The sequence below is a fragment of the Lagenorhynchus albirostris genome, chromosome 2 (genome assembly GCF_949774975.1).
Source record: "Lagenorhynchus albirostris chromosome 2, mLagAlb1.1, whole genome shotgun sequence".
Classification (NCBI taxonomy): domain Eukaryota; kingdom Metazoa; phylum Chordata; class Mammalia; order Artiodactyla; family Delphinidae; genus Lagenorhynchus; species Lagenorhynchus albirostris.
The window spans coordinates 148,142,349-148,168,418 of NC_083096.1; the positions used below are offsets into that span (position 1 = coordinate 148,142,349).

Here is a 26,070-nt window from a genome sequence, read left to right on the forward strand (position 1 = left end):
AGTATGCAGAAGTATTCGATGTTCCTTTAGCGCAATTCCCAGTCTTCCCCACATCGCTGATGGAACCGTCCTAACTGCTGACCTTTTCAAGATGGCGGCCCGCGAATGCTACTCTCGGGCTCGCGCACCTCCCCAAGATGGCGGCGCCCGAGGCCTGGCGCGCCCGGAGTTGCTGGTTCTGTGAGGTAGCGGCGGCAACGACCATGGAGGCCACGTCCCGGGAGGCGGCGCCAGCGAAGAGCTCGGCCTCGGGCCCCAGCGCTCCCCCCGCCCTGTTCGAGCTGTGCGGGCGGGCGGTGAGCGCCCATATGGGGGTTCTGGAAAGCGGGGTGTGGGGTAAGTCGCGGGGTGAGGGGCTACCTCTGGCAACGAGCGGAGACGGCCCAGCGGCCGGGGGGCGCGGGGGGCGAGGCCGGGAGGCCTGGAGCAAGGCCCAGCCCGGGGCACTGGAAGCCAGACCTTTGGGTCGGAGCATGAATTCCGTGACTGACAGGACTGGGCACAGTAAAGGCGGAGACCAAACCGGCAGGTGGACCCGCACCGCGGCCTGGCCGGGGGGCGCGGGGGGCGAGGCCAGGAGGCCCGGTCTGGGGCGAAGCGGGCCGGGCGACAGAGGCAGGACTGACTAGCCGGGCTGTGGGCTCCGAAGTGACACTCGGGCTGGGCCGGGCTGAGGAGTCTCGGATGTCTAACGGACGGTCAGGGATGGCCCTTCTGCTTGGGGGCGGGGGCCGAGGTTGCGAGGCCCGGACGGAGGCCAGGAGGCCCGGAGGCCCGGCCCGGGGCCACCTAACCAGACTGACGGCGCGGGGCCTCCGGCGTCTGCCTGACAGACCGCGGGGGCCGAGACTCCGGAGGCCAAGCTGCTGAGCGACGGCAGCCAGTGGACTGGAGAGCGAGGGGATGGGGCTGCCAGAGAGGCTGAAAGGCTCGGGGCGCCGAGGCCTGTCTGACGGCCCGGGGCTGGAGGGAGCGAACAGACAGCCAGGGCCTCGGATGCCAAACTGACTGAGCGACGGACTGACGGGCAGGGCACGGAGCGCCGGAGGCCGCTCGGATTGGCCGGAGCGGCGAGGAAGGGCCAGAGAGCGGGTGAAGGGAGGCCGGGAGAGGATCAGCAATCGACGGAGGCGCGAATGACGGACAGGCGGGAAGGGCCACGGAGGCCCCAGGCGGGGCGACGGCCCGGGGATCCCGAACTGGGAGGGGGCGCGGCGCCGCTAGGAGGCCTGGGTCCGAGTGGAGTGAAAGGAGGCCCGGGCCTGAGAGCGGCCGAGACGGCCAGGCCCGGCCTGGGTTGAGGGCGCCCAGGCTGAGAAGCACAGGCGGGCGGCCTAGGGCGCTGGGATGAGGGCCTGGGAGGGTGAGCCGACTAGCCCGGCCGGGGGGCCTGGGAATACGGCGGCGGGGTGGGCCGGGTAACGGAGGAGGGAGGCCTGCGGGCGGATGGGCACGAGGAGGCCGGGCCGTGGGGTGGGTACCGCTGGTCGCAGTCTGGCAGCTGAGGAGGAAAGCGCGGGTGAGCGACCTGGGCACCGACGGTGAGAGTGAAAGAGAGGAAAGTGAGAGGTCTGGGGGTAGGCCTGCCCGCACGGGACGGAGGGAGGCCTTGGGCCTGACTGACTGCTGGTGTGAGGGGGTGGGGCCCGGAGGCCAGGGCTGAAGTTGGGTGAGGAGATGGCAGGCCAGGCCGAGGGCCCGGGGAGGGGGAGAGGGTGGCAGGAGAGGAGGCCCTGGGCCTTGGGGGTGGTGTCTAGAGTAGGCCTCAGGAATGGTGGTGGTGGTGCTTTTGCGAGGAGGAAGGCCCGTGTAAGGTCAGGAGTCGGGGCTTGATGTCCTGGGATGGGGGTTTGGGTTACACGCGTGAGGAGGCCGATGTGGAGAAAAGGCCCTGGCATTTGGGGGGTTGGGCCTCCAGGAATAAGCCCCAAAGCTGTGGAGTGGTTAAGGAGGTCCAGGGATGGAGGAAGGCCCTTGGTGGTGGTGGTGGTGGGGACGGATCCTGAAGAGGCCCAAGTGCCTTGTCTGCTGGGGGAAGACTGTTAGAAGTCCTCAGGCCTAGTGAGGGGGAGGGGATTGTGGAGGCCCTGGACCAACAACTAAAAGAGTAGAGTCAGGCTGACTCATGGGCAATGGGAGAAGAGTCTCAGTGGATCTGTGCAGGAGGCTCAGAAAAATCCTGGGGAATGTGGAAGAAGGTACAGTGGATCTAGCAGTGTCAGCCTGGACCTTCCAGAATGCTAAACCTGGCTACCAGGGCAGAGGACTGGGGGTGGAGGCCCAAAGTTGAGAAGGGGAAGCATTGACGATGTGGGCTGGAAAGAAGCAAGGAAGAGCCTGGCTTAAGAAGAATGGAGAAAGGTACAGAGAAGTTTGTGAATAACGGGATGAGAATCCCTGTGGCTGTGAGAGGGGATGGCTAAACAGGGGAGCATTATGGACAGAGGAGGAAGAGCTCCTATGGGCCTAGCCCAGGTGGACAGTCACACAGAATCAAGCTAGGTCTCTTAGAAGGGCCAAGTAAGAGGCCTGCTAAGCAATGCTATTTTGGAGGAAGGTCTCAGTGTGGGCTAACAGCCAGGAAAGCCTTCCTGGAAGTAGTGCACTAGCTTTTCTTTGTGTAGAGAGAGAAGAGGGGAAAATGAGTAAAGGCAGCAGGAAAGGATATAATGAGGAATAAAATAGGTATGTTATACCTTGAATGCCAGGATATGGAACTTGGACTTTATTTTGAATGCAGTAGAGTGACTACATTAGTATAATAGCATAGGGAATTAATGCTTTTCTTCAGCAGGTACATTGAGTACCTACTATGTAGAAAGAATTGTACTAGGCTCTTGGATATCTAGACTCAGTTATTGCATAAGTAAAGATAAAAGGAGATCCTGGAATGTAAGTTTTGAAAGAATTTTCTCAAGTATCATGATCTTAAGACTTGTTCTTGGCAGGACAGAGATGCTTTTGACAGGATAAGAATAATAATAGCTAAAATTTAGTGAGATTATGGACAGGCATAGTCTTCAAAAGATTATGAGCATGGTCTCCTTTAATTTTCACAACAATCTTAAGAGGTAGTTATTATTATCTCAATTTTAAAATTGAGGAAACTGAGGCTCAAAGACATTAATTTGTCCATGAATTCATAATTAAGTGGTATAATCAGGATTTCACCCAGTTTTGTCCAATCTAGAGATTAAACCATTTAGCCACAATACTGTAATGCCTCTCAGATCTAGGGAAGTTAGCAAGAGCAAGTTTTGTTTTTAAGATATATTGAATTAAGAGTATAGAGCCTAATTATTTCTATTCTTCATAGGAAAGTGCTAGTTCAGGGTATAGTGGGAGCCCAAAGGATGGAAGTGGCCAGTTTGGAAGACTGGGAAGGGATTTCAGGAAAGGCTTAATAAAGGGCATGTGATACGTGAAAGATGAGTAATTGATATGCTGAAAATGGCAAGAACATTCCCAGTGGAGAGAACAGCATGACAAAGGCACAGGCAGAAAGCAGGGAGTTAGGTAACTGAAAAAAGTAGTTTATTATGGCTGAAGTGTAGGAGGCAAAGCAGGGAGCTGGAGAAGTTAGTAGGGCCCAGATTATGAAAAATTATGTGATTTTTTAAAATCACACATACTCAAAAGGACCTTTTAAATGAGGAATGGTCCATTAGGCTTGGGCAGAAGTGAACTGCCAGCTCCTAAATGAGCCTGTCAGCTTGCTTTGTGGGATTATCTCACCCTTGAAGACATGCATGCCCCTGAAATTCCAGCTGCCAACTAAGTGGCTGAAGATAAGTGGACCAGAGTTTGAATTAAACTTAGGTTAGCTTCTTTAAGTTCCACTCGTCAAGTGAGAAGTCTTGCCCTTCTGTTTTCCTTTCCAGTAGGATAAATAATGCTTGCAACTCTGGGAGAAAAAAGTAAATTTTATGTTTGGTTTTTGTAGCCCTCCCAGGCCCAATACTTCAAAGCATCTTACCTCTGCTCAATATATATTACTTGGAGAGGATTGAGGAAACTGCCCTCAAGAAAGGTGAGTGTTTTTCTGTCTTTTTTTCAGTCACTGATTGTAAGCAAGGCACCATGATGTTCTTCAGGTAAATATTACACCTGATACCTGCATAGAACTTCATGCTTTTCAAAAGTACCCTCACACCTATTTTCTTATCTGATTTCTCAATGTCCTGTGAAACACAAAACAAGTATGTGATCCCTATTATACTAATAAAAAAGAAACCACAGGCACACAACAATTAATAGCAAAGCCAAATAGAACCCAGACCTTTTGCAGGATCTTAGTTCCCCGACCAGGGATTGAACCCAGGCTCCGGCAGTGAAAGCAGCAAATCCTAACCACTGGACAGCCAGGGAATTCCTGAACACAGATCTTTTTTTTTTTTAAGTTATTTTTTTAAATTAATTAATTTATTTTTGGCTGCATTGGGTCTTCGTTGCTGCACACGGGCTTTCTATAGTTGTGGTGCACGGGCTTCTCATTGCAGTGGCTTCTCTTGTTACAGAGCACGGGCTCTAGGCACATGGGCTTCAGTAGTTGTAGCTCACGGGCTCAGTAGTTGTGGCTTGTGGGCTCTAGAGCATAGACTCAGTAGTTGTGGCACACGGACTTAATTGCTCTGCACCATGTGGGATCTTCCTGGACCAGAGCTCGAACCCTGTGTCCCCTGCATTGGCAGGCGGATTTTTAACCACTGCGCCACCAGGGAAGCCCCAGATCTTTTTTTTTTTTAAATAAACTTCAGTTACGACAATGTATTTTTTTAAATTCATTATTTATTTATTTTTGGCTGCATTGAGTCTTAGTTGCAGCACACGGGATCTTCATTGAGGCATGCAGAATCTTTCACTGCGGCGCCCGGGCTTCTCTCTAGTTGTGGCATGTGGGTTTTCTCTTCTCTAGTTGTGGCATGCAGGCTCCAGGGCATGTGGGCTCCAGAGTTGTGGCGTGCAGGTTCCAGAGCGCATGGGCTCTGTAGTTTGTGGCATGAGGGCCCTCTAGTTGAGGCGTGCGAGCTCAGTAGTTGTGGCACGCGGGCTTAGTTGCCCCACAGCACGCGGGACCTTAGTTCTCTGACTAGGGATCGAACCCGTGTCCATTGCATTGTAAGGAGAATTCTTTACCACTGGAGCACCAGGGAAGTCCCGAACCCAGATCTTTTGAATCTCTTTTTTTTTTTTGCGGTACGCGGGCCTCTCACCGCCGCGGCCTCTCCCGTTGCGGAGCACAGGCTCCGGACACGCAGGCTCAGCGGCCATGCTTCCCGGGCCCAGCCGCTCTGCGGCACATGGGATCTTCCGAGACCGGGGCATGAACCCACGTCCCCCGCATCGGCAGGCGGACTCCCAACTACTGCGCCACCAGGGAAGCCCCTTTTGAATCTTTTGAATTAGTTTTTCTAATTTATCAAGCTGCCTCCCAAACCCCTCATTGGACACATCTGTTAATAGCTAACATTCATCTAACTAACCCTGTTCCAAGCACTGTCTTAGGCACTTTACCTGGGGAAACTCATTTAATATTTTCAACAACTCTGTGAAATTGCTATTAACAACTACATTTTATAGATAAGGAAACTGAGGTACAGAAAAATTAAGTATCTTGCCCAAGGTTACACTGCTAGACTATGGTTTGCTGATATTTGAAGCCAGGCAGTCTGTCGTTAGAGCCAGTGCTCTTTACCACTCTGCCATGTTGCTCCTGTGAACCTAGAAAAGGACATTAAAAGGCTGATGTACTTCACTCATGGAGACCAAGGAGCAGCCAAGTAAATGTGATATTTCTTTCTACAGGCCTCTCCACTCAGGCCATTTGGCGCCGACTATGGGATGAGCTGATGAAGACAAGGCCTTCCAGTTTGGAAGTAAGTTAAGGCACCAGGTAGAACTCTGGCCTGACTTTGCACAGTGAAAGCAGGAATAGCACACAAACACAAGCTGGGTACTGGTAAAGTGCAGGGGCAGGCATGGAATGAATTTGGGAAGAGGTCTCTGATGGCTTGTCATGAAGTTCTTTTCATTTGACATTTGTCACTGACTTGCTTGTTCACCATGTTTGCAGGTGACACAAAACAGGGAAAGGTAGTGATCACAATGGATGGCAGAACCTGGATTCAGATCTTGACAGGGCTGGAGCAATGGTCAAACCTAACAAGATGAAAGTTAGCAGAATAAACCAACTCTCCACTTGAGTCTAAAAAATTCTAATTGCATGACCTCAGGGTAGTGGGTGGAGGGGTCTGGCTCAGCAGCAGCTAGAATAAAAAAGATTAAGGGGGTTTAGTCTACATTGTGCTAAAGCCACTCATATAATGACTATATCCTGAGCTGTGTGAACTAATGTAACTATAATGTAGACTGAAAGACAAGGGAGATGATAGACCTGCTTGACTCTGCAGTGGTCAGGCTATCCCTGGAGTATGGAGAAAGAAGTCAAAGCCACATCATGTGAGTCACATTTGGAAGACTGGAGATGTTTTTCCTGAAAAAGAGAAGACTTGGGGAACATGAACTGTCTTGAAATATTTGAAAGAGGGATTAACAGACTTGTTCTGGGTTGAAGCTAAAGGAGGATAAATTTTTGCTAAACTGTAGAATTTTTAAACTCTGAGGTTATTGGTGATGAAACAAGCTAATTCCAGAGGTAATAAGCTTCCCATCACTAAGTGTTTAATAGAGTCTGGATAACCCCACCTGACACAAGGGTACTGTATCAATAGAAGAAGTTTGGCATTGTTGGAGATATTGGACAAGATACTTTTAGGGGTCCTCTTAGCCCTTAGAATAATAAGATTCTATTATTCATTGGTTCAAATATAACTCACTGGAGCTCTCATTTAAACAGAATTCCTTTTACTGCTCCATAATTCGGTGACAGGACAGATTGAGTTCAATAAACATTTACTCAGACTTACCACATACCACATCTTATGCTGAATATTAGAGGTACAGACACAATCCCTAATCTTGAGGAACTGTCAGTTTAGTGGGGAAATCTGCAAACAAATACATCATGTATGGTAGGCCAAGTGGTATGATCGAGTGTAGCGAGAAGGTTGAAGGAAAAGGGAGTAAGAAATTCTTTCCTAGGAAGTAGTATTTGAACTGGGCTTTATATAGTGAATGAGGCCAAATGACAAGAGAACAAGCTTTTATCAGAAATTGGAGATTTATTTTGTGGGGATACACTAGGTTCAGTAATAACATTCAGCTCCATATCCTTCAGCTTTTCCACTTCTAGATGTAGATGCAGCCCCTGGAGTTCAGCATAATGACATTGAGGCCCAATGAAATTATCAGGCATTATGTATAGGAGTTAGGCCTTATGAGGAAGGGAAGTGGACACAAGAATGTTAAGAAATGGCAACAGCTTCCTGCAACCTTTAAAGAAACATGAGATTCACTTTGTCACAGTGTCTCCCAAGTAGTATGGTTGACTAACAGGTGATGGAGACTGTAATATCTTTCTCTTTGAGAAAGCTTTTTCCACCATTATCTCAAGCTTCCTGGGAAGGAATGTCTATTTGTTATCTGTTTCCTTGTCTCAGAGTATTTCAGAATATATAGGAAGCCCCAGGCCTGGTGGCCTAACAGTCACCTACGCAGAAGTCCTGACTTGGAGCATCATATCCATTCCAGAGGGTGTCTGCTTCCACTTCCCACTTTTGCATAACAGTAACCTTCACTTCATTCATAATTCAGACAGTTATTGAGTGACTATTCAGTTCCAGGCACTATGCTAGGTTCTAGGTATATAGTGGTGAGCAAGATAGAGTACCTGGTTGCTTATGGAGCAATAGTGTTTCAGACTGTGTAGTACTAGTGTATATGTGTATTAAGAGATCTGCAGAATAAAATAGATATTCTGGAGACAAAGCAATGGGGAAATGAAGGATTATTCAATCAGTGGTTCTCTAGTAACTGGTTAACCATTTGGAAAAAATAAAGTTAGAGCCTCACTTTACAATATACTCAATTTCTATATAGATTAAAGATTACATTGTAAAAAGTAAAAGCACAAAACAGTTTTAAAAAAGAATAAAGGTGACTGGTTATCTAATCTCAGGGTGGAGAGTACTAGTAAATAGGCAGAACCAAAAAAGAAAATATGGACACATCTGGCCACATAAAATGCCAACACTATAAATACAATTTAAAAGGCACGTAAAAGAATGTTTGCAACAATATTTGCAATATAAAAGGATACAGAAGATAAGACAGGTGAACAGTAGAATAAAATGAATACAGATTTGGACAAGTTTCAAAATATACAAAAATCTCCAGTAAAGTAAAAAATGTTCAATCTCATTAATAATAAAAAAATGGGAAAGTAAAATTATACCTCTTAAATTAGTGAAGTATTGTTTTAATTTGGTTTTGTTTTAAAAGATAATTCCAGGGGTGGGTAGGACTTGCATTTTAATATGCTGGTGGTGGGAGCAGAAATGTTACAACTTTCTTGGTGGGCAATCTGGTGATAATTGTCAAGAGTCTTTAAAATATTCAAATTCTTCAACTAGAAATTTTAAGAAGTATATATCTTATGGTATATAAAATTGAGATACTCGTGAAGATTTATTTCCAGATGTTCATTACAGCAAAGTTTAATATAAAAAGCTAGAAACAATTTAAGTATTCAATAATATAGAAATTATTAAATATAGTACATCCATATTTTCAAAATATTAATAAAGTCATTCTAAAAATATTTAAATACGTGGTGGTAAAAATGTTTAATGATGTGGTGATATGTAATGTTTAAAAAAAAAGCCCAGCATTTGAAACTGTTCAGAATTGTCTCAGTGTTATAAACACAAATACCTATAGCTCATCACATATACATATACACTCCAAAAAGTTGGTTTACACATGATTTTTGATTTGCTTCCTTATAGTTCCACAAACAATATTTCTGTTATCAGAAAAACAGTGGACGATATATAGTTTATGAGCATTTGCAGGCTCTAACAGTTTAGTACAAGAAAATATTTAGCTCTCCCTAGTTTGTACGCACTTCTTCCTTCCCTACCAGTACCTGAGCTGCCAGCCCGTTGTGGATGGGCCAAGGACTGATTGTGTTGGTAAGCAAATGTCATGTCACCTCTTTGGTGGTGCCTTATTTCCCCTACTCTCCCCCAAAAGAAAGTATTTAAATCACTTTGCATTGTCTGAACTATAGTGTATGAACTATAGTGTACAGGTCCACAAAATGAGTGGTTTGGACTAGATCTCTCAGGTATTTTTCAGCTTTGAAGTTTTAGCATAGAATCTTCTACAAGGTGGTGATGGAATAAAATGCAGTGAATTGCTATCTGCTTATGCATTAATTCATGAGAAAGAAGCCATTGCAATAGTCAACTAATTTTACATACTCATTTAATTTTCACAACAACTCTGTCATGTAGGTATAGTTTTCTTCCTCAGTTTACAGATGATGAAACTGAGGCAGAAAGAGGAAAAGTGACTTACCTAAGGTGACAGTTCATGAATGGCTGACCGGACATTCAAGTTGAGGCAGTCTGGCTCTGGAGTGCATGCTCTTAATCACTATGTCATGCTGCTTTCACTGTGGTTATCACAGGTCTGGGGTGTTCCAATTTCAAATATTCTCTCCTATTGTCTTTGTAAACCAATAAAATGTCTGAAAAACCCAAGTATTTAGTTATCTAAAGTTCATATTCCACATGCCTTATAGTCGGAAACAGCCACAATATCTTGGTTCACGTTCACATATTTGTCCATATTTTAGGCCCAGATCTCATGGTAACCATTTATTTCACTTGTGAAGTTGAAGCCTTGCTAGGGATACCTGCAAGTATTTTTCAAGGCTGTGTGGGCCAGCAGATGTGTGAAAAAAGTGCTAGAATGAGGCAGGATTAAAGGATTCAGGAATACCCTCTTAGCTTCCACTTAAGGCTGAGTAGAGATTTGGTTGCCAGGTATTTTTTTCTGCTGCCCTCAGGCCCCCACACTGCTGCTGGAGGGGCCTTTCTCACTTGTTGTGCCATGCAGTTAGCTTAAACATGAAGTCGTTCCTAATTATTACCACAGCAGGGTCTTGGGGAATAGCTAGGGCAAAAGGAATGACACTTTTGCCTGAGAATAGGGGCCCACCTCCTGCCTGCCAAGAACCTCATATAAACTGAGGGTCAATCTGGTATGAGGGAATGCACGGAGGCAGGGTAGATACCAAAGGAAGTATCTTATTTTTAGCCTTTGGGAACCTCAGGCCCCACCACCTTCAGGTTGAATAAGCACCCTGCTTAACAGGCTCTGCCTCCATGCAGTCCATTTCACATTTCCCATGTGGGGTAATTATTATCATTAACAGAAGTTACATTTTGTATTTTACAGTTTACAAGGTGCTTTAAACTTGCACTGTCTCATTTGATCTTCACAACAAACCTGTGAAGCAGGTGATATTATCCACATTTTACAGATGAATAAAGAGGTTTAAAGAGGTCCAGAGTATAGTGGCAGAGCTGGCACTTTTATGAAAGTCATCAGACTTTCTGTGCACCTTAGGAGAGAATGGGGACTTAGAGAAATACTTAGAGAAATATCAATATTTGTCTCAATGTGTCCTTTGGGGGTAGGTAGCAGTAATTCCTAATCTCTGATATATACATCAGAATCATCTGGGGAAGGTTTAAAAAATAAAGATGCATGGACCTTACCTCAGATGTAACATAATATAATCACCAAGTCTGGGTACATGGCGTATGAATTTTGGGAAAAAGCTCCACAGTAAATTCTGATGTATATCAAAGCTTAAAAATCACTTGTGGAAAAAAAAAATCACTTGTGTTCAGTTCTTCTAAATGTATCAGAATAGCCTGATGAAATCTCATACCCATCAAAGCAAAGTATTGCCTTGGAGAAAACGAAGGCACTAGTTTTCTAGTTGCTGCCTCCTCTCCAGGAATTTCTAATCTGGTTGGGATGAGATGTGTATACAGGAAGAGACTCAACACCATGAGACATATGTACCAACATCTAAGACCTGAGTAGTCAGTATCAGAGTACCAACATGAGAGGTAGGGGGGAGGGGTAGAAAGTGGGGCAGACACTCAATGAGACCAACAGCCTCAAAGAGCAAAATGTTGGTAGGTCTTCATGAAGTCTATTTGATCTGGGAATGGAGAGCATTTCTGGCAGAGGTAGGAAAGGAAAAAGAAGGCACGTTTGGGTCAGTGAGGTGACCAGTTTCGCCAGAGCAAAGCATTCATGAGCAAGGTGTGGCAGATAAAGCTTCTCAGGTAGGCAGAGGCTATATTGTGGACAGCTTTCCCTGCCAGTCTGAGGAACTTCAAATGTGTTGCAGCACTGATCCCCTAAGCAGTGGGGAGACATTAGGGGTTTTAAAGGAGAATAATGTAATCAGAGTTTTGTTTTTTAATACAAAGATGAACCCAGTGGACTTGTGCAAAAGTTTGGGAAGGGGAACAAGCAGAGGAATCAGGAAGCTAATGAAGTAGCCAGGTGTTAGGTGATAAGGGTCTGAACAAAGGTGGTAGCGTTAAGAATGGAAAGTTAGGATCAGGTTCTAAAAACAAGTGTGGAAGAACTTACAAGGTTGAATGTTTCACTTGGGAGGCACTATAGTAATAGTCTCTGGAACCAAATTTCCTGGGTTCCAATCCTTTTTTTTTTTTGGCTATGCCGTGTGGCTTGTGGGATCTTGGTTCCCCGACCAGGGATTGAACCTGGGCCCTCAGAAGTGAGAGCTCAGAGTCCTAACCACTGAATCACCAGGGAATTCCCTCCTGGGTTCAGATCCTAATCCTGCCCCTTAACTGTGTAACCACAGGCAATAACATTTGTGCCTTGGTTTTCTTACCTGTAAAATGGATCTAATAGTAATATATACCTCAAAGATGTGAGGATTAAATGAACTTGCATACATTATTTAGAATGTTACCTGGCTCGGTAAACAGCTAGCTATTGGAAGGAAGGAAACTGGGTTCCATGGGTAGCACTTAGTATCACAGCTGTCTGGAATGTTCTCTGCTTTCAGAGCGTGACCTGTTGGCGAGCCAAGTTTATGGAGGCCTTTTTTTCCCATGTTCTACGTGGGACCATTGATGTGTCTTCTGACAGGCGTCTTTGTGACCAGCGCTTCTCACCTCTCCTGCATAGCTCCCGCCATGTCCGGCAGCTCACCATCTGCAACATGCTGCAGGGTGCGACTGAGCTGGTGGCTGAGCCCAATCGCAGGGTTCTGGAGACCCTGGCCAGTTCCCTGCACACCCTCAAGTTCCGCCACCTGCTTTTCTCTGATGTGGCTGCTCAGCAGTCACTTCGGCAGCTGTTGCATCAGCTTATTCACCATGGGGCTGTCAGCCAGGTGTCGCTGTACTCCTGGCCTGTACCTGAGTCAGCCCTTTTCATTCTTATCCTCACCATGAGTGCTGGCTTCTGGCAGCCAGGCCCCGGTGGCCCACCCTGCCGCCTCTGTGGAGAGGCCTCTCGAGGCCGGGCCCCATCCCGAGATGAAGGGTCCCTCCTGCTGGGCTCACGCCGGCCTCGCCGGGATGCTGCTGAGCGATGTGCTGCAGCCCTGATGGCCTCCCGGCGGAAGAGTGAAGCCAAGCAGACGGCCAGAGGTGCACCTGCCGCTCGGGTAACACGCCGGAGCACACAGGAGAGCCTGACAGCAGGCGGGACAGACCCTAAGAGGGAGCCGCTCCCTCCAGCCACTTCCCATGAGGCTCCTGTCACCAAACGCCCACCCTCTGCTCCAGCCACCACCTCCTCTGCCTCTGCTTCTTCTTCCACATCCTCATCTAAACGGGCTCCAGCTAGCTCAGCCCCACAGCCTAAGCCCCTAAAGCGTTTTAAGCGAGCTGCAGGGAAGAAGGGTGCTCGCACCCGTCAGGGGTCTGGTGCTGAATCTGAAGACCTATATGACTTTGTTTTCATTGTGGCGGGTGAGAAAGAGGATGGGGAAGAGATGGAGATCGGGGAAGTGGCTTGTGGAGCACTGGATGGATCAGATCCCAGTTGCCTGGGGCTTCCAGCACTGGAGGCCTCCCAAAGATTCCGCAGCATTTCCACCTTGGAGCTCTTCACGGTTCCACTCTCCACAGAGGCGGCTCTGACACTGTGCCACCTGCTGAGCTCCTGGGTGTCTCTGGAGAGCCTCACACTCTCCTATAATGGTGAGTGCCCTGGAGGGGCAGGGGTTGGGTCTCCCAGCAGCCCCAGCTGTGTGCCCAACCCTGTGGAGGGGAATAGGGGGTATGATCAGGAAGCTGCCTCCTCACAGGGAGGCAGAAGGCACACACATGATATAGTGGCAGACTGTCGGTGCTAGAGAAGATGAACACAAGGTCTACAGGCTTGATTTAGTTGGAAGCAGGGGTTCCTGAGGGACAATGAGAATCTGAAGAATGAGTCTACCTTAGATATGGTAGGCAAACCAAGGACAGGTGGGAGAATATAGTGTATACAGGGCCAACCAGGACTGAGGTTGGATCTCACTAATCATACCAAAGCAGCTATATAAAAAGGTGTGGGATACCTTTTTTAAAAAAAAATCAGACCAGCAACCTGCAAAACAGCCCTCAGTTCTTTCCCATCTGGTTGTGCCCAGCTAGCCAAATTTCAGTTCTGGCTAAATCCAGCAATCTGCCTAGGTTGCTGAACACTGCTAGAGAAAGTCACACAACTGCAGATTGGTGCTACTATATACATTCATGGTCATCATCCTCATATGAACCCTGTCTGCAACATCAGTTCCATTCCTACCCTACCACTTCAAACCCTTCTTTTCCTCTCAGCAGATGACCACCTACTTCACAGAAAATAGAAGCCATCACACATGAACTCCTTCAACATGTTAAACCAACCTAGAAACTCCTACACCTGCACTCTTCCTTTCTTCCTTCATCACAATGGGAGAAATGGCTGCCCTATCTAAGGCTAACTCTTCTGCCTGTGCTCTGGATACATAACCTCTTAACTCCTTAGGAAAACACATTTTTCAAATGCCTCAATAAGAGCTAACTTTTATATACTGCCTACTATGCATCTGGCATATTTTAAATATTCTTTTTTTAAAAATTATTTTATTTATTATTTTTGGCTGCATTGGGTCTTCATTGCTGCACGCGGGCTTTCTCTGTTGCGGCGAGTGGGGGCTACTCTTTGTTGCGGTGTGAGGGCTTCTCACTGCAGTGGCTTCTCTTGCTGCGGAGCATGGGCTCTAGGCGCGCAGGCTTCAGTAGTTGTGGCTCGAGGGCTCTAGAGCGCAGGCTCAGTAGTTGCGGCACACGGGCTTCGTTGCTCCGCGGCATGTGGGATCTTCCCGGACCAGGGCTTGAACCCGTGTGCCCTGCATTGGCAGGCAGATTCTTAACCACTGCGCCACTGGGGAAGCCCCTTTAAATATTCTTTAACTAATTTAATCCTTACAATTCTGAGGTCAAGTGACTTGCCCAGGATAAGTTAGTAAATTGTAGAGCTAGAATTCAAACCCAGGTAACCTGGCTCCAGAACTCATGCTTATAAACCACTTAATGCTGCCTCTCTTCTCTCAATCAGGTATCCACCAAAAACTACCACCACCACCTCCATCTATTCCATTTATTAACTGTCCTATTCTTCCATGCCCTTCAGAGACAACCTTAAGAGTCATCTGTGCCCTCTTCTCTCACAGCCACTCCAGCCTTGCTTCCACCCTGTCTACTGCATCAAGGACCTCGAGGTGACCAACGTCATCCTTGTTGTTAAGTCCAATATATACCTTTCAGTCATCTTAAATTAATTCTCGGCATCATCTGCTATTAAGTATTGTCTTCTTCGTGAAATAGTCTCATTTCTACTACCTCAAAATTTTCTGAGTTTTTTTTTTCCTCCCTTTCTGGACATTACTTCTCTCTTAATGTTCAGAGATCCTCAAAACTCTCCCAGTTTACACATGCTTACTGGACTTCGTTTCAAAGACCAACTATGCTGAAGACACCCCCATTTTATGACATTAGCCCAGATCCTCCTCCTAAACTCCAGACCTATTTATCCATCTGACAACTAGATATCACAGGATTCATAAACCACACTCCCCAACCTGAATGCGTCTTCTTCCTTCTAAACAGACCTTCCTTCTGTTCTCAGTGACATCACAGATTCAGTTGCTCAAAAAAAGCCTGGATTCTCTTACGCCACATATATTTGGCTACCAGGTGGTACAATCTCTCAGATTCATTTATCTCCACATTCTTAATTCAGACTACCATTACCTCTCATCTGGATTCACCATTTCAGCAGTTCCTTCTGACTCCATACACACCATACAACTCATTTTTTACACTGCAACCCAAGCATTTTTAAAACTGCAAATCTGTCAATCATCTAAAAATTCAACGGCTTCTTGTCACTGTATGTTTTTACTTAGAGGGCCATTCATGTTCTTACCCTGCTTACCTCTATAGTTGAATCGTCCCTCCCTCATACTTTACACACCAGCCACATTGAGTATTTCTCAGTTCTTGGAACCTGCCACTCTTTCTCCTTCAGGTCTTGATATATGCCAAGTTCACTCTGCCAGTCACTCCTCCTCCTTTTAGCCTCTCTTTTATGTTCTTTAGGACTCAGCCAGAGAGTCTTTACTGACAAAGCTAAATTGGGTGTTAAGTACCCATCCTTTTACTTCCACAGCACTCTACTTCCCCAGTTCCCATCATCTGCTTTTGTTATCAGGCTGTATAGGCAGGAACAAGATCTGCTGCTCATGACTACCTAGCAGAAAAACAAGCTTACCAGGTGCTTACCATGGGTAAGGTTTAGTTGAATGAATGAATCAAAAGGAGCCTGCTCAGTCCAAGGAGAGATAAAGGTGTGGCTTCCAAGGAATTATTTGCTCTGTGGCATTAAGCAACTGCCCTAACCTTTCTGGATCCTACTCCCTTCTGTGGGATGTGGTTATCGTTTTCGGCCCTATTCCCACCCAATGAATTTAAAAGTATTGGATCACTGTCACTCTCCTGCTTAGTTTTCAGATGTTCCCCATGACCTATAGGAAAAGTCCAGAGATCTCTGCTGCTGTCTGGGCCCATCAATCAGCTAGCAGCCACATGCTGTCCCACCACATCCTATCTTCTGTTTTGTGACTCTGCCCTGCCTGATGTTTGAGGGCATGGCCCAGTAGAGGCGGCATCAGTAAGCTGGTTACCTGAGGAAAAAGCAAGACAATGGATGAATAGCTGAGAATGATTTAAAATAATCTGAGCCAAAGCTCAGATTTGGTAGTTATCAACAGAAATATTTGGAGTTGTATCTGAGTATTACCCCTACTGATACTCCCACATGACTGACCCAATCTCTTTCCTGCCATAGGCCTGGGCTCTAATATCTTCCGCCTGCTAGATAGCCTGCGGGCCCTGTCAAGCCAGGCTGGATGCCGCCTCCGTGCCCTGCATCTCAGTGACCTGTTCTCACCACTGCCCATCCTGGAGCTGACACGTGCCATTGTGCGAGCCCTGCCCCTGTTGCGGGTCCTCTCTATTCGTGTCGACCACCCTAGCCAGAGGGACAACCCTGCAATACCAGGGAATGCAGGGTCCCCTAGCCACATAATTGGGGATGAGGAGATACCAGGTGAAGTACTATGCGCGTGTGTCTATCTCCACAGACGTGTGCAGGTCTATTTGTGTGGGGAAGGCAAAAGATCTCTAATCCAGGCCAGTCACCACACATTCCTGGCTTATCTGTAATTTGTTGCCTTTAGAGCCCGTTCTTAAAGATAACCATGGGTTGGATAGATCCCAGACCAACACTAGCCCCGTAGGGAGTGACTATGGCAGATCTGTCTCCCGAAAGGGGTCTGAACCAAAACAGACCTGACCGTTAGACTAGATTGGGTCCCCATGCTGTATGTCCCCTTAGTTCCTGCATGTCTCATATGCCACCATGCTGCATACTCTACTTGTGTCTGATTAGTTGTGTTCTTGGATTAAAAGCACCGTTAAGGACAAGGACTAAATCGTATATTAGCATACTGCCTCGCATATAGTAGGCACTCAAGGACAAGTAGACGAATAAATGATTTTTCAGTGAATCCTTTAAGGACAGGATGGGACCTGCAATGGGAGAGAAGTAGCAATGGCCAGCTGTAATCTTCTCTCCCTACCATATCCAGAAAACTGCCTGGAACAGCTGGAGATGGGATTTCCACGGGGAGCCCAGCCAGCCCCACTGCTCTGCTCTGTACTGAAGGCCTCAGGTTCTCTGCAGCAGCTGTCCCTGGATAGTGCCACCTTTGCCTCTCCCCAAGATTTTGGGCTTGTGTTGCAGACACTCAAAGGTAGGACCCAGTTAGAATGGTAAAGGGAAAATAGAAGGGGACTTTGCATTGTTCTTTGAGAACACTAAGGTCCATAAATTTTCCCGATCCAGAGTACAACCTAGCTCTGAAAAGGCTGAGCTTCCACGACATGAATCTGGCTGACTGTCAGAGTGAGGTGCTGTTTTTGCTCCAGAATCTGACTCTTCAAGGTAAGTTCATCCAGAGCCTGGGGCATTCGTGGGTCCTCACTGCAGATCTGTCACGGTCTCACTGAAGGAGCAAGCCACTGTTCTTTTCTTGGCCTTATGTCAACTATAAAATGATCACAGAACCTGCATCACCTTCCTTCTAAAGGGTCCCCTACTCAACTCTTCCTATACTAAACATGGGAAATTACTCACTTGGAGAGTGCTTCACCTAAAAGTTTTTCTTACCTTCCAGTGGCTGACAAATGATGGTGGTGGGAAGGGATAAATGTGCTGCCAGGAGCCCCCTCATAGACTTGTAGCTAATGCCCACCCCTGCATAGAAGGAAGTGTATGGAGGTCTGTGCAGAGAGCCTCCCCTGTAGGCTCAATCTCTGGTTTGAATACTGACTTAGTTGCAGCCTTGCTTGGGGTTTTGGACAAATTATTTTCTCCTTCTGGGACTCTGTAAAATGCTCATATACCCCTTGCTAAGGCCCTGGGGCCGGAGGGGCAGCACCAGTTCTCATGCTGCCATCAGAACTTATTCCACTTTCTCTTGACAGAGATTACCTTCTCCTTCTGCCGTCTGTTTGAGAAGCGCCCGGCCCAATTTCTGCCTGAGATGGTTGCTGCTATGAAGGGCAACTCCACACTGAAGGGCCTCCGGCTGCCAGGGAACCGCCTGGGTGGGGGCAGGGCCCTGAGGAGGGAGAGGGGGAAGGAGCCAGTCCTTTGACCTAGAAATTCAGTGGGTGAAGGCATACACCTCTCCACTGGGAAGACGGGGGTTGGGATATAGTTGTGCTGGGGCTTTAGGAGTCTGGGCTTCTCCCCAGCCAGAACTGGGTTGGGATACCCTTGTTCCCTGTTCTTGGGTAGAGGTGATGAGTATTTCTCCCCTTCTCCCCAGGGAATGCTGGCCTACTGGCCCTGGCAGATGTATTCTCAGAGGATTCATCCTCCTCTCTGTGTCAGCTGGATATCAGGTACATGTGGGTGTAGGGAAGGTGAAGGGAGGGCAACGACAAGGGATGGAGCTGCAGGGACACAGACCAGGGATTAGTTGACTCCTGGGTGTCTAATCCTTCTCACCCCTACCAGTTCCAACTGCATCAAGCCAGATGGGCTTCTGGAGTTTGCCAAGCGGCTGGAGCGCTGGGGCCGTGGGGCCTTTGGTCACCTGCGCCTCTTCCAGAACTGGCTGGACCAGGATGCAGTCACAGCCAGGGAAGCCATCCGACGGCTCCGCGCCACCTGCCATGTGGTTAGCGACTCGTGGGACTCATCCCAAGCCTTCGCAGATTATGTCAGCACCATGTGATGGGCCCATGCCTCACAGGCCCATACTCAGTACCATCAGCTTGCAGGGGCTGAGGCATGGGCTGCCCAGAACTCCCAACCACCAATTCTATCTTTCTCTTTCTGTCACCTTTTTTCTCTTTCTTCCTTTTGCCCTTGCACTGAGGTCTTGGACGCCTTGATGGGGCCCAGCAAAGGCATTCCCACAACTGGGTTTAGAGCCTTTGGGCTCCTTACTCAGTACCCTGGGCCAGGAGGTCACAGTGGTCATTAATCACTGAGGACAGACCCCACCCCCTTCCCTGCCCCAGGGTTCCTGCTTTCCCTCCTCAAGCAGTTACCCAGGCTTTAGTGAAGTGTAGGAGTGCCCACTACCAGGCCTCTCCTCTACTGGGCTCACCATATTGCTCCCAGGCCTCAGTCCCTTTCATACCTTTATTCCTTTCTTTTTTTTAACCAAAAAAGTTTTTCTTATAAAATAAATTTTGGGCAAACATCATGCAGCCCTTCTTGATGATTTTTCTCTCAGAGAACAAAATTCAACAGTGCCCTATGGGGCAGGGAGCCCCCTTTCCCCAACTTCTTCCTCTTAACAGCTACACACCAGACCAGCTGGTTATCAGTGGAGGCCCTGCTGCTCCTCATGGGAATGCTGGTGGAAGACGAAGGTGATGGCAGTGGAAGCAGCATCCCAGGCAGCCTGGAGTACCTCATCCTTGAGCCCCCGCTTATCAGTGCTATGGTTCCACTGAGCCAGGTCTGAGGTGCAGTCAGAACCATCAGGGGGTGGCCAGACCTGGTGGTTGTTGACACAGCGGTGGCAGCGCAACCTGCGGGCAGAGGACAGAGCTGTGGTTACTGTAGATCCCATCTCCATGCTGTGTAGGGTGTTCAGAGGTAATGGCCAGCAGGGCACTTCACCCACCTGTCATGTGTGTCACTGGGGCTAGCCTCATCCAGGGTAAACAGCTCCTTCAACTCGCCTAGAGAGAAGTGCCGCTCCACATCCTGCTCCTCGTCCACCACACAGCTGCTCAGTGCCTTCTTGTGGCTCTGACGCTGAAAGATCTTCTCCTCAATGGTTCCTGCCTGGGGGTGGGGGGTAGGGGTGGAAGCCAGGGCTAAGTCACCTCCAAACATAGGGGGCAGGAAAACCCAGGGGTTGAAACTATAGCCACCCAAGAGAAGGGGAGATGAATGAGAAGAGTCTTGCAGCAATAACTCTGTTCATCTAAGCCAGCGGTCTGCAACCTTTTTGGCACTAGGGACTGGTGGTTTCGTGGAAGACAATTTTCATACAGACTGGTGACGGGTGGATGGAGGGGTGGGGAATGGCTCAGGTGGTTAACACGAGCAATGGGGTGCTCCACATGAAGCTTTGCTCACTTGCTGCTCACCTCCTGCTGTGCAGCCCAGTTCCTAACAGGCCGTGGACCAGTTCCAGTCCCCAGCCCAAGGGTTGGGGACCCCTGATCTAAGCCCATTTTCCCAGTCTATCTTTTGGGAATATGACTTGTGCATGTCTGCCCACCCAGGATATTTTCTGTGCCAATGGAGGATTCCAGGGCCTCGCTAAATTTCTTCAGGGTGGGCTGAGGTTTGTCTGCAGCAGCAGATCTCCACACCAAGTCCAAATCTCACTCACTCAAGTAAATGTCCTTTGAGTATCCTATGCCAGGCCCTGTGCTAATGCCAGGATACAAAGAAGAATCCAATATGATCCTTATTCTTAAACTCATAGACTACTGCGGGAGAGAGAGACATATAATTGGTACAATGATAGAAATCTGTATAGGATACCCAGGGACCCACAAGAGGGATGGTGGAATGGAATAATGTTGAAAATCTTGAAAGTAAGGATTATCCTTGAGCTGAATCTTGAAAAATGAATAGATGGTTTACAAGGAAAGAGAGAAGGCATTCCACATGTAAGAACAAAACCAATAAGCCTGGCCTATTAGAGGACTATGAGGAGTCTGGCCTGTCTAGAGGATGGTAGGAGTACAGTATGTAAGAGCTGGGACTGAGAAAGCCCCATACTGGAGAAACTTGGATGTCAGGCTAAAGAGCTTGGCCTTGTCTTGGAAGTGAAAAGCAAAGTTAGAATTTTTGGAAAGCTCATTCCAGAAGTAGTTGTGAAGAATGCGTTATGATAAGACCAAAGGTAAAGAATTAGGGAGTCAGATGACTATGATTTTAGTATGGAATGGAGAGGAAGGTTAGATTAAGGAAATTTTGAGAAGGTAAAATCAATGGTATAATTAGAATCTGGTTAGGAAACAGAATGGTCCAGTAGGATGATATCCAGATTTGGGTTGGGTGGATAACAGAGCCATTAAATGACAAAATTCAGAAGGGGATACTCGTAAGACATTTAAGTAGAAATATACAGTAGGTGATGGAAATATGGGTCTAGAACTCAGGTAAGAGATCTGGGCTAAAAAGTTAATTAGAGACTTGTCAATATAATGAGTGCATATAATCACAGCGGTAGGAAAACCAGAGTGGAGTTTCCAAAGAGAAAAGAATTTTAAGATTTGTAGCCAACAGTGTCAGATATACAAAGAAGAAAAATCAAGAGTCTCTTGTTTTAGCAATTAGGAAGCCAATACATCAAAAGCAGGTTCGGTGGCATAACTGGTGAGATAAGTGAATAGGAGATGAGATGAAGTAAATCTGTAAGCTTTGGAAAAATCTGACAGTGAATGAAAAGTAACCCAAGGTAGTCACTGCAATAGGACAGAGGGTTGAGAAACTTGTTTTTAAGGTGAGAGCTACTTGACAATGTTTACAGACTTCAGGGAAATAAAGGATAAACTGATCAACTAAGAAAGGAAAGGATAGGAAAAGGGTCTAGAGCAGAGCTGGAATGATAAGCCTCGAACAGAGAGGAAGGAAATGATTTTCCTTTGAGAATGGAAGGGAAGAGCAGGTGTAAAGACTGACAGAGAGAGGAAGTCAGGCAAGAGAATTTAAGCTTGGTAGCCTACATTTTCTCTGTGAAGTAGAAGACAAAGTCTCTCCAGAAAGAAGGAAAGACAGGGCCAGGTAGGAAGCTTGAGGAAAATGGTGAAGGCTTGAAGTAGCTGGTGAAGGAAATGAGATATGGCCCCACTCAAAATGGACAATTAATCTGTGGTAGCGCCAATCTGTAAACGCAAGCTGTATCTGGCGCAGAAGCTGAAGCTGAGAACAGCTATAAGGATCCACATGGAGTAGGTATTAGGAGAAGAGTTGGCTGAAAGGATGCACGATGAGGATCAGGCTGAATAGAAAGGGAAGCCAGACTGGGAGGAGCTGGGGTGGGGGTAACTAGGGACATGAGGTTGAAACAGATATAGGAGGTATGAGAAAGCTGGAAGGACAGGAAATGAGAGTAGAATGATAGGTATTAATTAAAGTTCTGGGTACTGTGTAGTTTGGGTACTGTTACAAGTTCCATACTGTGGCCTTTGGAATAATGAGAGTAAAAAAATGAGGGGGAGGACTTCCCTGGTGGCACAGTGGTTAAGAATCCGCCTGCCAATGCAGGGGACATGGGTTTGAGCCCTGGTCCAGGAAGATCCCACATGCCACGAACCAACTAAGCCCGTGCTCCACAGCTACTGAGCCTGCGCTCTAGAGCTCACGAGCCACAACTACTGAGTCCGCATGCCTAGAGCTAAGCTCTGAAACAAGAGAAGCCACCGCAATAAGCCTGTGCACCACAACAAAGAGCAGGCCCCACTCACAGCAACTACAGAAAGCCCGCAAGCAGCAATGAAGACCCAACAACGAAGACCCAATGCAGCCAAAAATAAATTATTTTTTTATTTTTTATTTTTTTAAAAGGGACTTCCCTGGTGGTGCAGTGGTTGGGAATCTGCCTGCCAATGCAGGGGACACAGGTTCGAGCCTTGGTCCGGGAAGATCCCACATGCTGCAGAGCAACTAAGCCCGTGCGCCACAATTACTGAGCCTGCGCTCTAGAGCCCGGGAGCCACTACTGAGCCCGCGTGCCACAACTACTGACCCCACACGCCTAGAGCTTGTGCTCCACAACAAGAGAAGCCACTGCAATAAGCCCGCTCAACACAATGAAGAGTAGGCCCCGCTCACCACAACTAGAGAAAGCCCGCACGCAGCAACAAAGACCCAAGGCAGCCAAAAATAAATAAATAAAAAATAAAGTTAAAAAAAAAAACGAGGGGGAGTTAAAGAGGTCATTAGAGATGAAGTCAAGGAAACGTGAAGGCCAGAGTGCTGGAAAATTGCATGGTCCTTGAAGTCAGCCAGGATGATAGCTGGATTTGGGGAAGAAATGAAGACTGAACTGGTATCCAAAGTTATTGATGAATTAGGTGAACAGCAGAAGGTAGATGACTGTAGCAAGGAAAAGAGGGTAGTCAAGACAACATGAGCTTCAAAAGAGGTACTATAGGATGGATGGTCTGACTGATCACTGAGAACTTGGAGAATGCCAATACCACTTCTTAGCCCCGTGGGACACTGGGTGTGAAAAGACTACAAGGCAAGCGGCACGGACGAAATCAGGTGTAAGAGAAATCAAGTGTCCTGTGAAAAGGATGAGGCCACAGGGGAGTTTGTTAACTACTGCACAGGCATCCAGAGGGCACAGTAAGAAGGATCTGAGGAACAGGGTGGTGAGAGAGGGAGAGAAAAGAAGAATAAAGAGCTCCAGGCTAAGCCAATAGCCTGGCCACTGTTACGGGCAGAGGGGCCAAAGAGAGGCAATAAGAAACAACCCAAGGTGGTCCTGAAAGTCTTATTCCACGACCCACACCTACGCTGACCATTATCACCATCCTTACAGAGAGCAGGCGATAGATATAGCAGGTCTTCTTTTGACCATCACGCCAGACCCGGGCCATGGCTTGTTCATCATTGGCTGGGTTCCAGTCAGGGTCAAACATGACCAGTCGGTTAGCCCCAATGAGATTGAGGCCACAGCCCCCAGCTTTGCTGCTCAGCATGAAGACAAAGTCAGGACTCTGGAAAGAGAAGAAGGAGAAAAAGAACCACTTACAGCCCAAACTAAGAATCTTGCTCAGCCCAGCCAACTGTTCTCTCATGTGCAGACCAATTGTGAGGACCACCAGTTTGCCTACCTACCAGCCAGTTTACCAGCCCACAAGGTCAGTTCCCAGTACAGTCATCACCAACCAATCAGCCTAACCCTACCACACCCACCAGAAAAAAAAAGTCAAGAGAGACCTAAAGCCGAGCCCCTTTGTAGATTCTCTGTCAACCCTTAGTTCTGATGTTATTGCATTAGTGGTGTGAGGACAGGAGCTGTGCACTTACGGACGGATTGTTGAAGCGCTCCACAACCTTGGCTCGCTTCTTAATGGACATTGTGCCATCCAGGCGAACATATAAGTACCTGAAGGGGAATCCAAAGATCAAACCATGAAGGAAGCAGAGCCCCCTTGGAGCCAGAGCTACTGAAGAGACTGAACTAACCATGCTTGAAGGCTGTTCATATACAGTCTGAAACCCTAAACTCCCAAAGGGAGTAGCAGGGAGCTAAGGGCTAGGACTGTCCTGTGGAGTATGTGAAGGACAAAGGACTATTCTGCTTGGAGATGGAGTTATGGCCATTGCAGCAATAAGGGAACAGACATCTTCTGGAAAGTCCCTCCTGCATCCACATCTTGGTCCATATCCACCAATCAGAACACCTACTTTTCCTAGGGGTACAGTAGGAGAGGTACCCCTTTGACAGCTCTTCCCTACCTTCGGGCCCGGCAGAGTTTCTCAAAGAGGTCCAATGTCTGAGTGTAATTGGACACCAGCACTACTTTGTCACTGCTGCGACTTCTGGTCACCGCCAGAATGTAATCAAGGACCAGCATCTTACCTGGGGAGATCAACAACCATCAGCACCCAATGGGCCATCCCAATGGCCCAGGATTCTTACTCTTAATATCCTGCCGTGAGACAGAATAGATCTAGCACAAAGAGACAACCTCCCACCCCTCTTCCTAGAGGAGCCCAAAGACTGGTAGGAAAGGACTCACCTGACAGCTGAGGCTCTAGAGCCTTGGAGCTATACCCAGGGGGAAATATGTCCAAGGTACCTTCAAAGCCATCCTCTTCCTCCACACACTTGTCATAGATTAGAGCTGGATCTGAAAAAAACTCGAAAATGCCAGCTACATTGCTTTCAGAAGTTTCCACTTCAATGCTCATTAGAACGCCCTCTAGAAGCCTACCCAGACCTTCCTCAGCACCAGATTTGCTTGTTTCCAAATCCCAGTGTGCAGTCAGTGCCACCTGGGATCATGAGTGGACAATTTTGCTCACTAGTGTGTTCTGTGTTCTCCCAACAAGAGGCGAGCTATACCAGACAGGGAAAAGTTTGTTATTTTTCCCCCTGTCCAATATTTTATATGCATGTGTGTGTGTGCACACACTCTCACGCACAGTCCTATATATTCCAAGCATCAAGCATGGGTCAGGCAAAGGATAAGCTAAATTTTCCACAGCAAAAGGTCTGGTTTAGAGTACACAATACATGAGCTCATGCCTTGTGGAGGCACAGAATTACATGTGGCACAGAATTATATGAGGACTATGGACAAGTTTTAGTGAAGGTGGTTGAACTACCTTCCTTGCTCACTCTCACAGAGGACCCCGGCGCACGGATCCAACTCACGATTACATAGTTTCTTTAGTGAAGTGATGGAAGAAAGGGAAGACACACTCATCTTGCCCTCACACAACTCTTCTGCTGGCTTGGCCTGTCTCAAAAACCTCTTGTATAATTCAGTCTGAAGGGGTGTCAGCCTGAAAAAGAAAAAAAAAAGGAGCTGGGTCAGCAGGAAATGCTGGACCACACTTCTGCCCTCTAAGGACACACTGAGAGCCCAGCCATACCTCAGGGACTGAGCTTTTACCCACTCACTCCACACCCCTCAGTTGAGTTTAGTACCTACAACAAACCACCTGCTCGATCTTCACAGGCAGATATTTAGAAAGGATATCAGATGTCCTCCGTATCAGGCACCTGGGAGAACAAGATAAAAAGACAAGGGGCTGATAAAACTGCCACGCTAATACCAGAATAAAAGCTACCACCCAAAGGACCAAGACTGATTTTCTTTTGTAGTATCAAATGTCAGAAACCCATCAGCCCTATGGCAAAGATATCTATACCAGGGTCTCAGTCACGGGAACAGAGACCCTTTCAAACAGTCTAGCTCAGACGGACAACTCTCTCTTTGCCTTCAAAAGGTCAGCTGCCTTTCAAGAGAAGGCAGAGGTCTACTAAGCCTGGTCCTCTGA

The 26,070-nt window shown here is 47.4% G+C and overlaps 2 protein-coding genes across 6 annotated transcripts in view; one reads left to right on the forward strand and one right to left on the reverse strand.

The window, feature by feature from the left end:
• The first annotated feature begins 136 nt into the window (after nt 1–136).
• On the forward strand, nt 137–19,282 carry LRRC41 (leucine rich repeat containing 41). Of its 3 annotated transcripts, XM_060140154.1 has the most exons (10): nt 137–336; nt 3,944–4,030; nt 5,806–5,876; nt 12,029–13,172; nt 16,348–16,608; nt 17,150–17,314; nt 17,407–17,505; nt 18,048–18,170; nt 18,395–18,470; nt 18,586–19,282. In XM_060140154.1, the coding sequence occupies exons 1-10, from the start codon at nt 138–140 to the stop codon at nt 18,803–18,805; spliced, it is 2,445 nt and encodes an 814-aa protein (XP_059996137.1). In that variant the 5' UTR covers nt 137; the 3' UTR covers nt 18,806–19,282. The 3 variants fall into 3 exon arrangements, with proteins under 3 accessions (XP_059996137.1, XP_059996138.1, XP_059996139.1); XM_060140155.1 differs by lacking the exon at nt 18,048–18,170; XM_060140156.1 differs by lacking the exon at nt 16,348–16,608.
• Nucleotides 14,103–26,070, reverse strand: part of RAD54L (RAD54 like) — a 30,869-nt gene continuing 18,901 nt past the window's right edge. For 2 of the 3 annotated variants that reach the window (XM_060140157.1, XM_060140159.1), the window contains exons 11-18: nt 25,718–25,792; nt 25,442–25,572; nt 24,804–24,914; nt 24,520–24,643; nt 24,088–24,166; nt 23,595–23,774; nt 19,709–19,872; nt 19,205–19,613 (exon numbers count right to left, since the gene is read on the reverse strand). In XM_060140157.1, the coding sequence (XP_059996140.1) occupies nt 19,403–19,613; nt 19,709–19,872; nt 23,595–23,774; nt 24,088–24,166; nt 24,520–24,643; nt 24,804–24,914; nt 25,442–25,572; nt 25,718–25,792 (1,075 nt within the window). In that variant the 3' untranslated portion in view covers nt 19,205–19,402. Of the gene's footprint in view, nt 16,184–19,204; nt 19,614–19,708; nt 19,873–23,594; nt 23,775–24,087; nt 24,167–24,519; nt 24,644–24,803; nt 24,915–25,441; nt 25,573–25,717; nt 25,793–26,070 lie in introns of those variants that run through there. The other variant, XM_060140158.1, reaches the window with a different exon arrangement.

What these genes read in the sequence shown, in the direction of transcription:
- LRRC41 (XM_060140154.1), top strand. Translation starts at nt 138, where the DNA reads ATGGCGGCGCCCGAGGCCTGGCGCGCCCGGAGTTGCTGGTTCTGTGAG. An exon ending in TGGGGATGAGGAGATACCAG is followed by an intron (nt 16,609 to 17,149) that starts GTGAAGTACTAT and finishes TACCATATCCAG; the next exon opens with AAAACTGCCTGGAACAGCTG. An exon ending in GCTGCCAGGGAACCGCCTGG is followed by an intron (nt 18,171 to 18,394) that starts GTGGGGGCAGGG and finishes CCTTCTCCCCAG; the next exon opens with GGAATGCTGGCCTACTGGCC.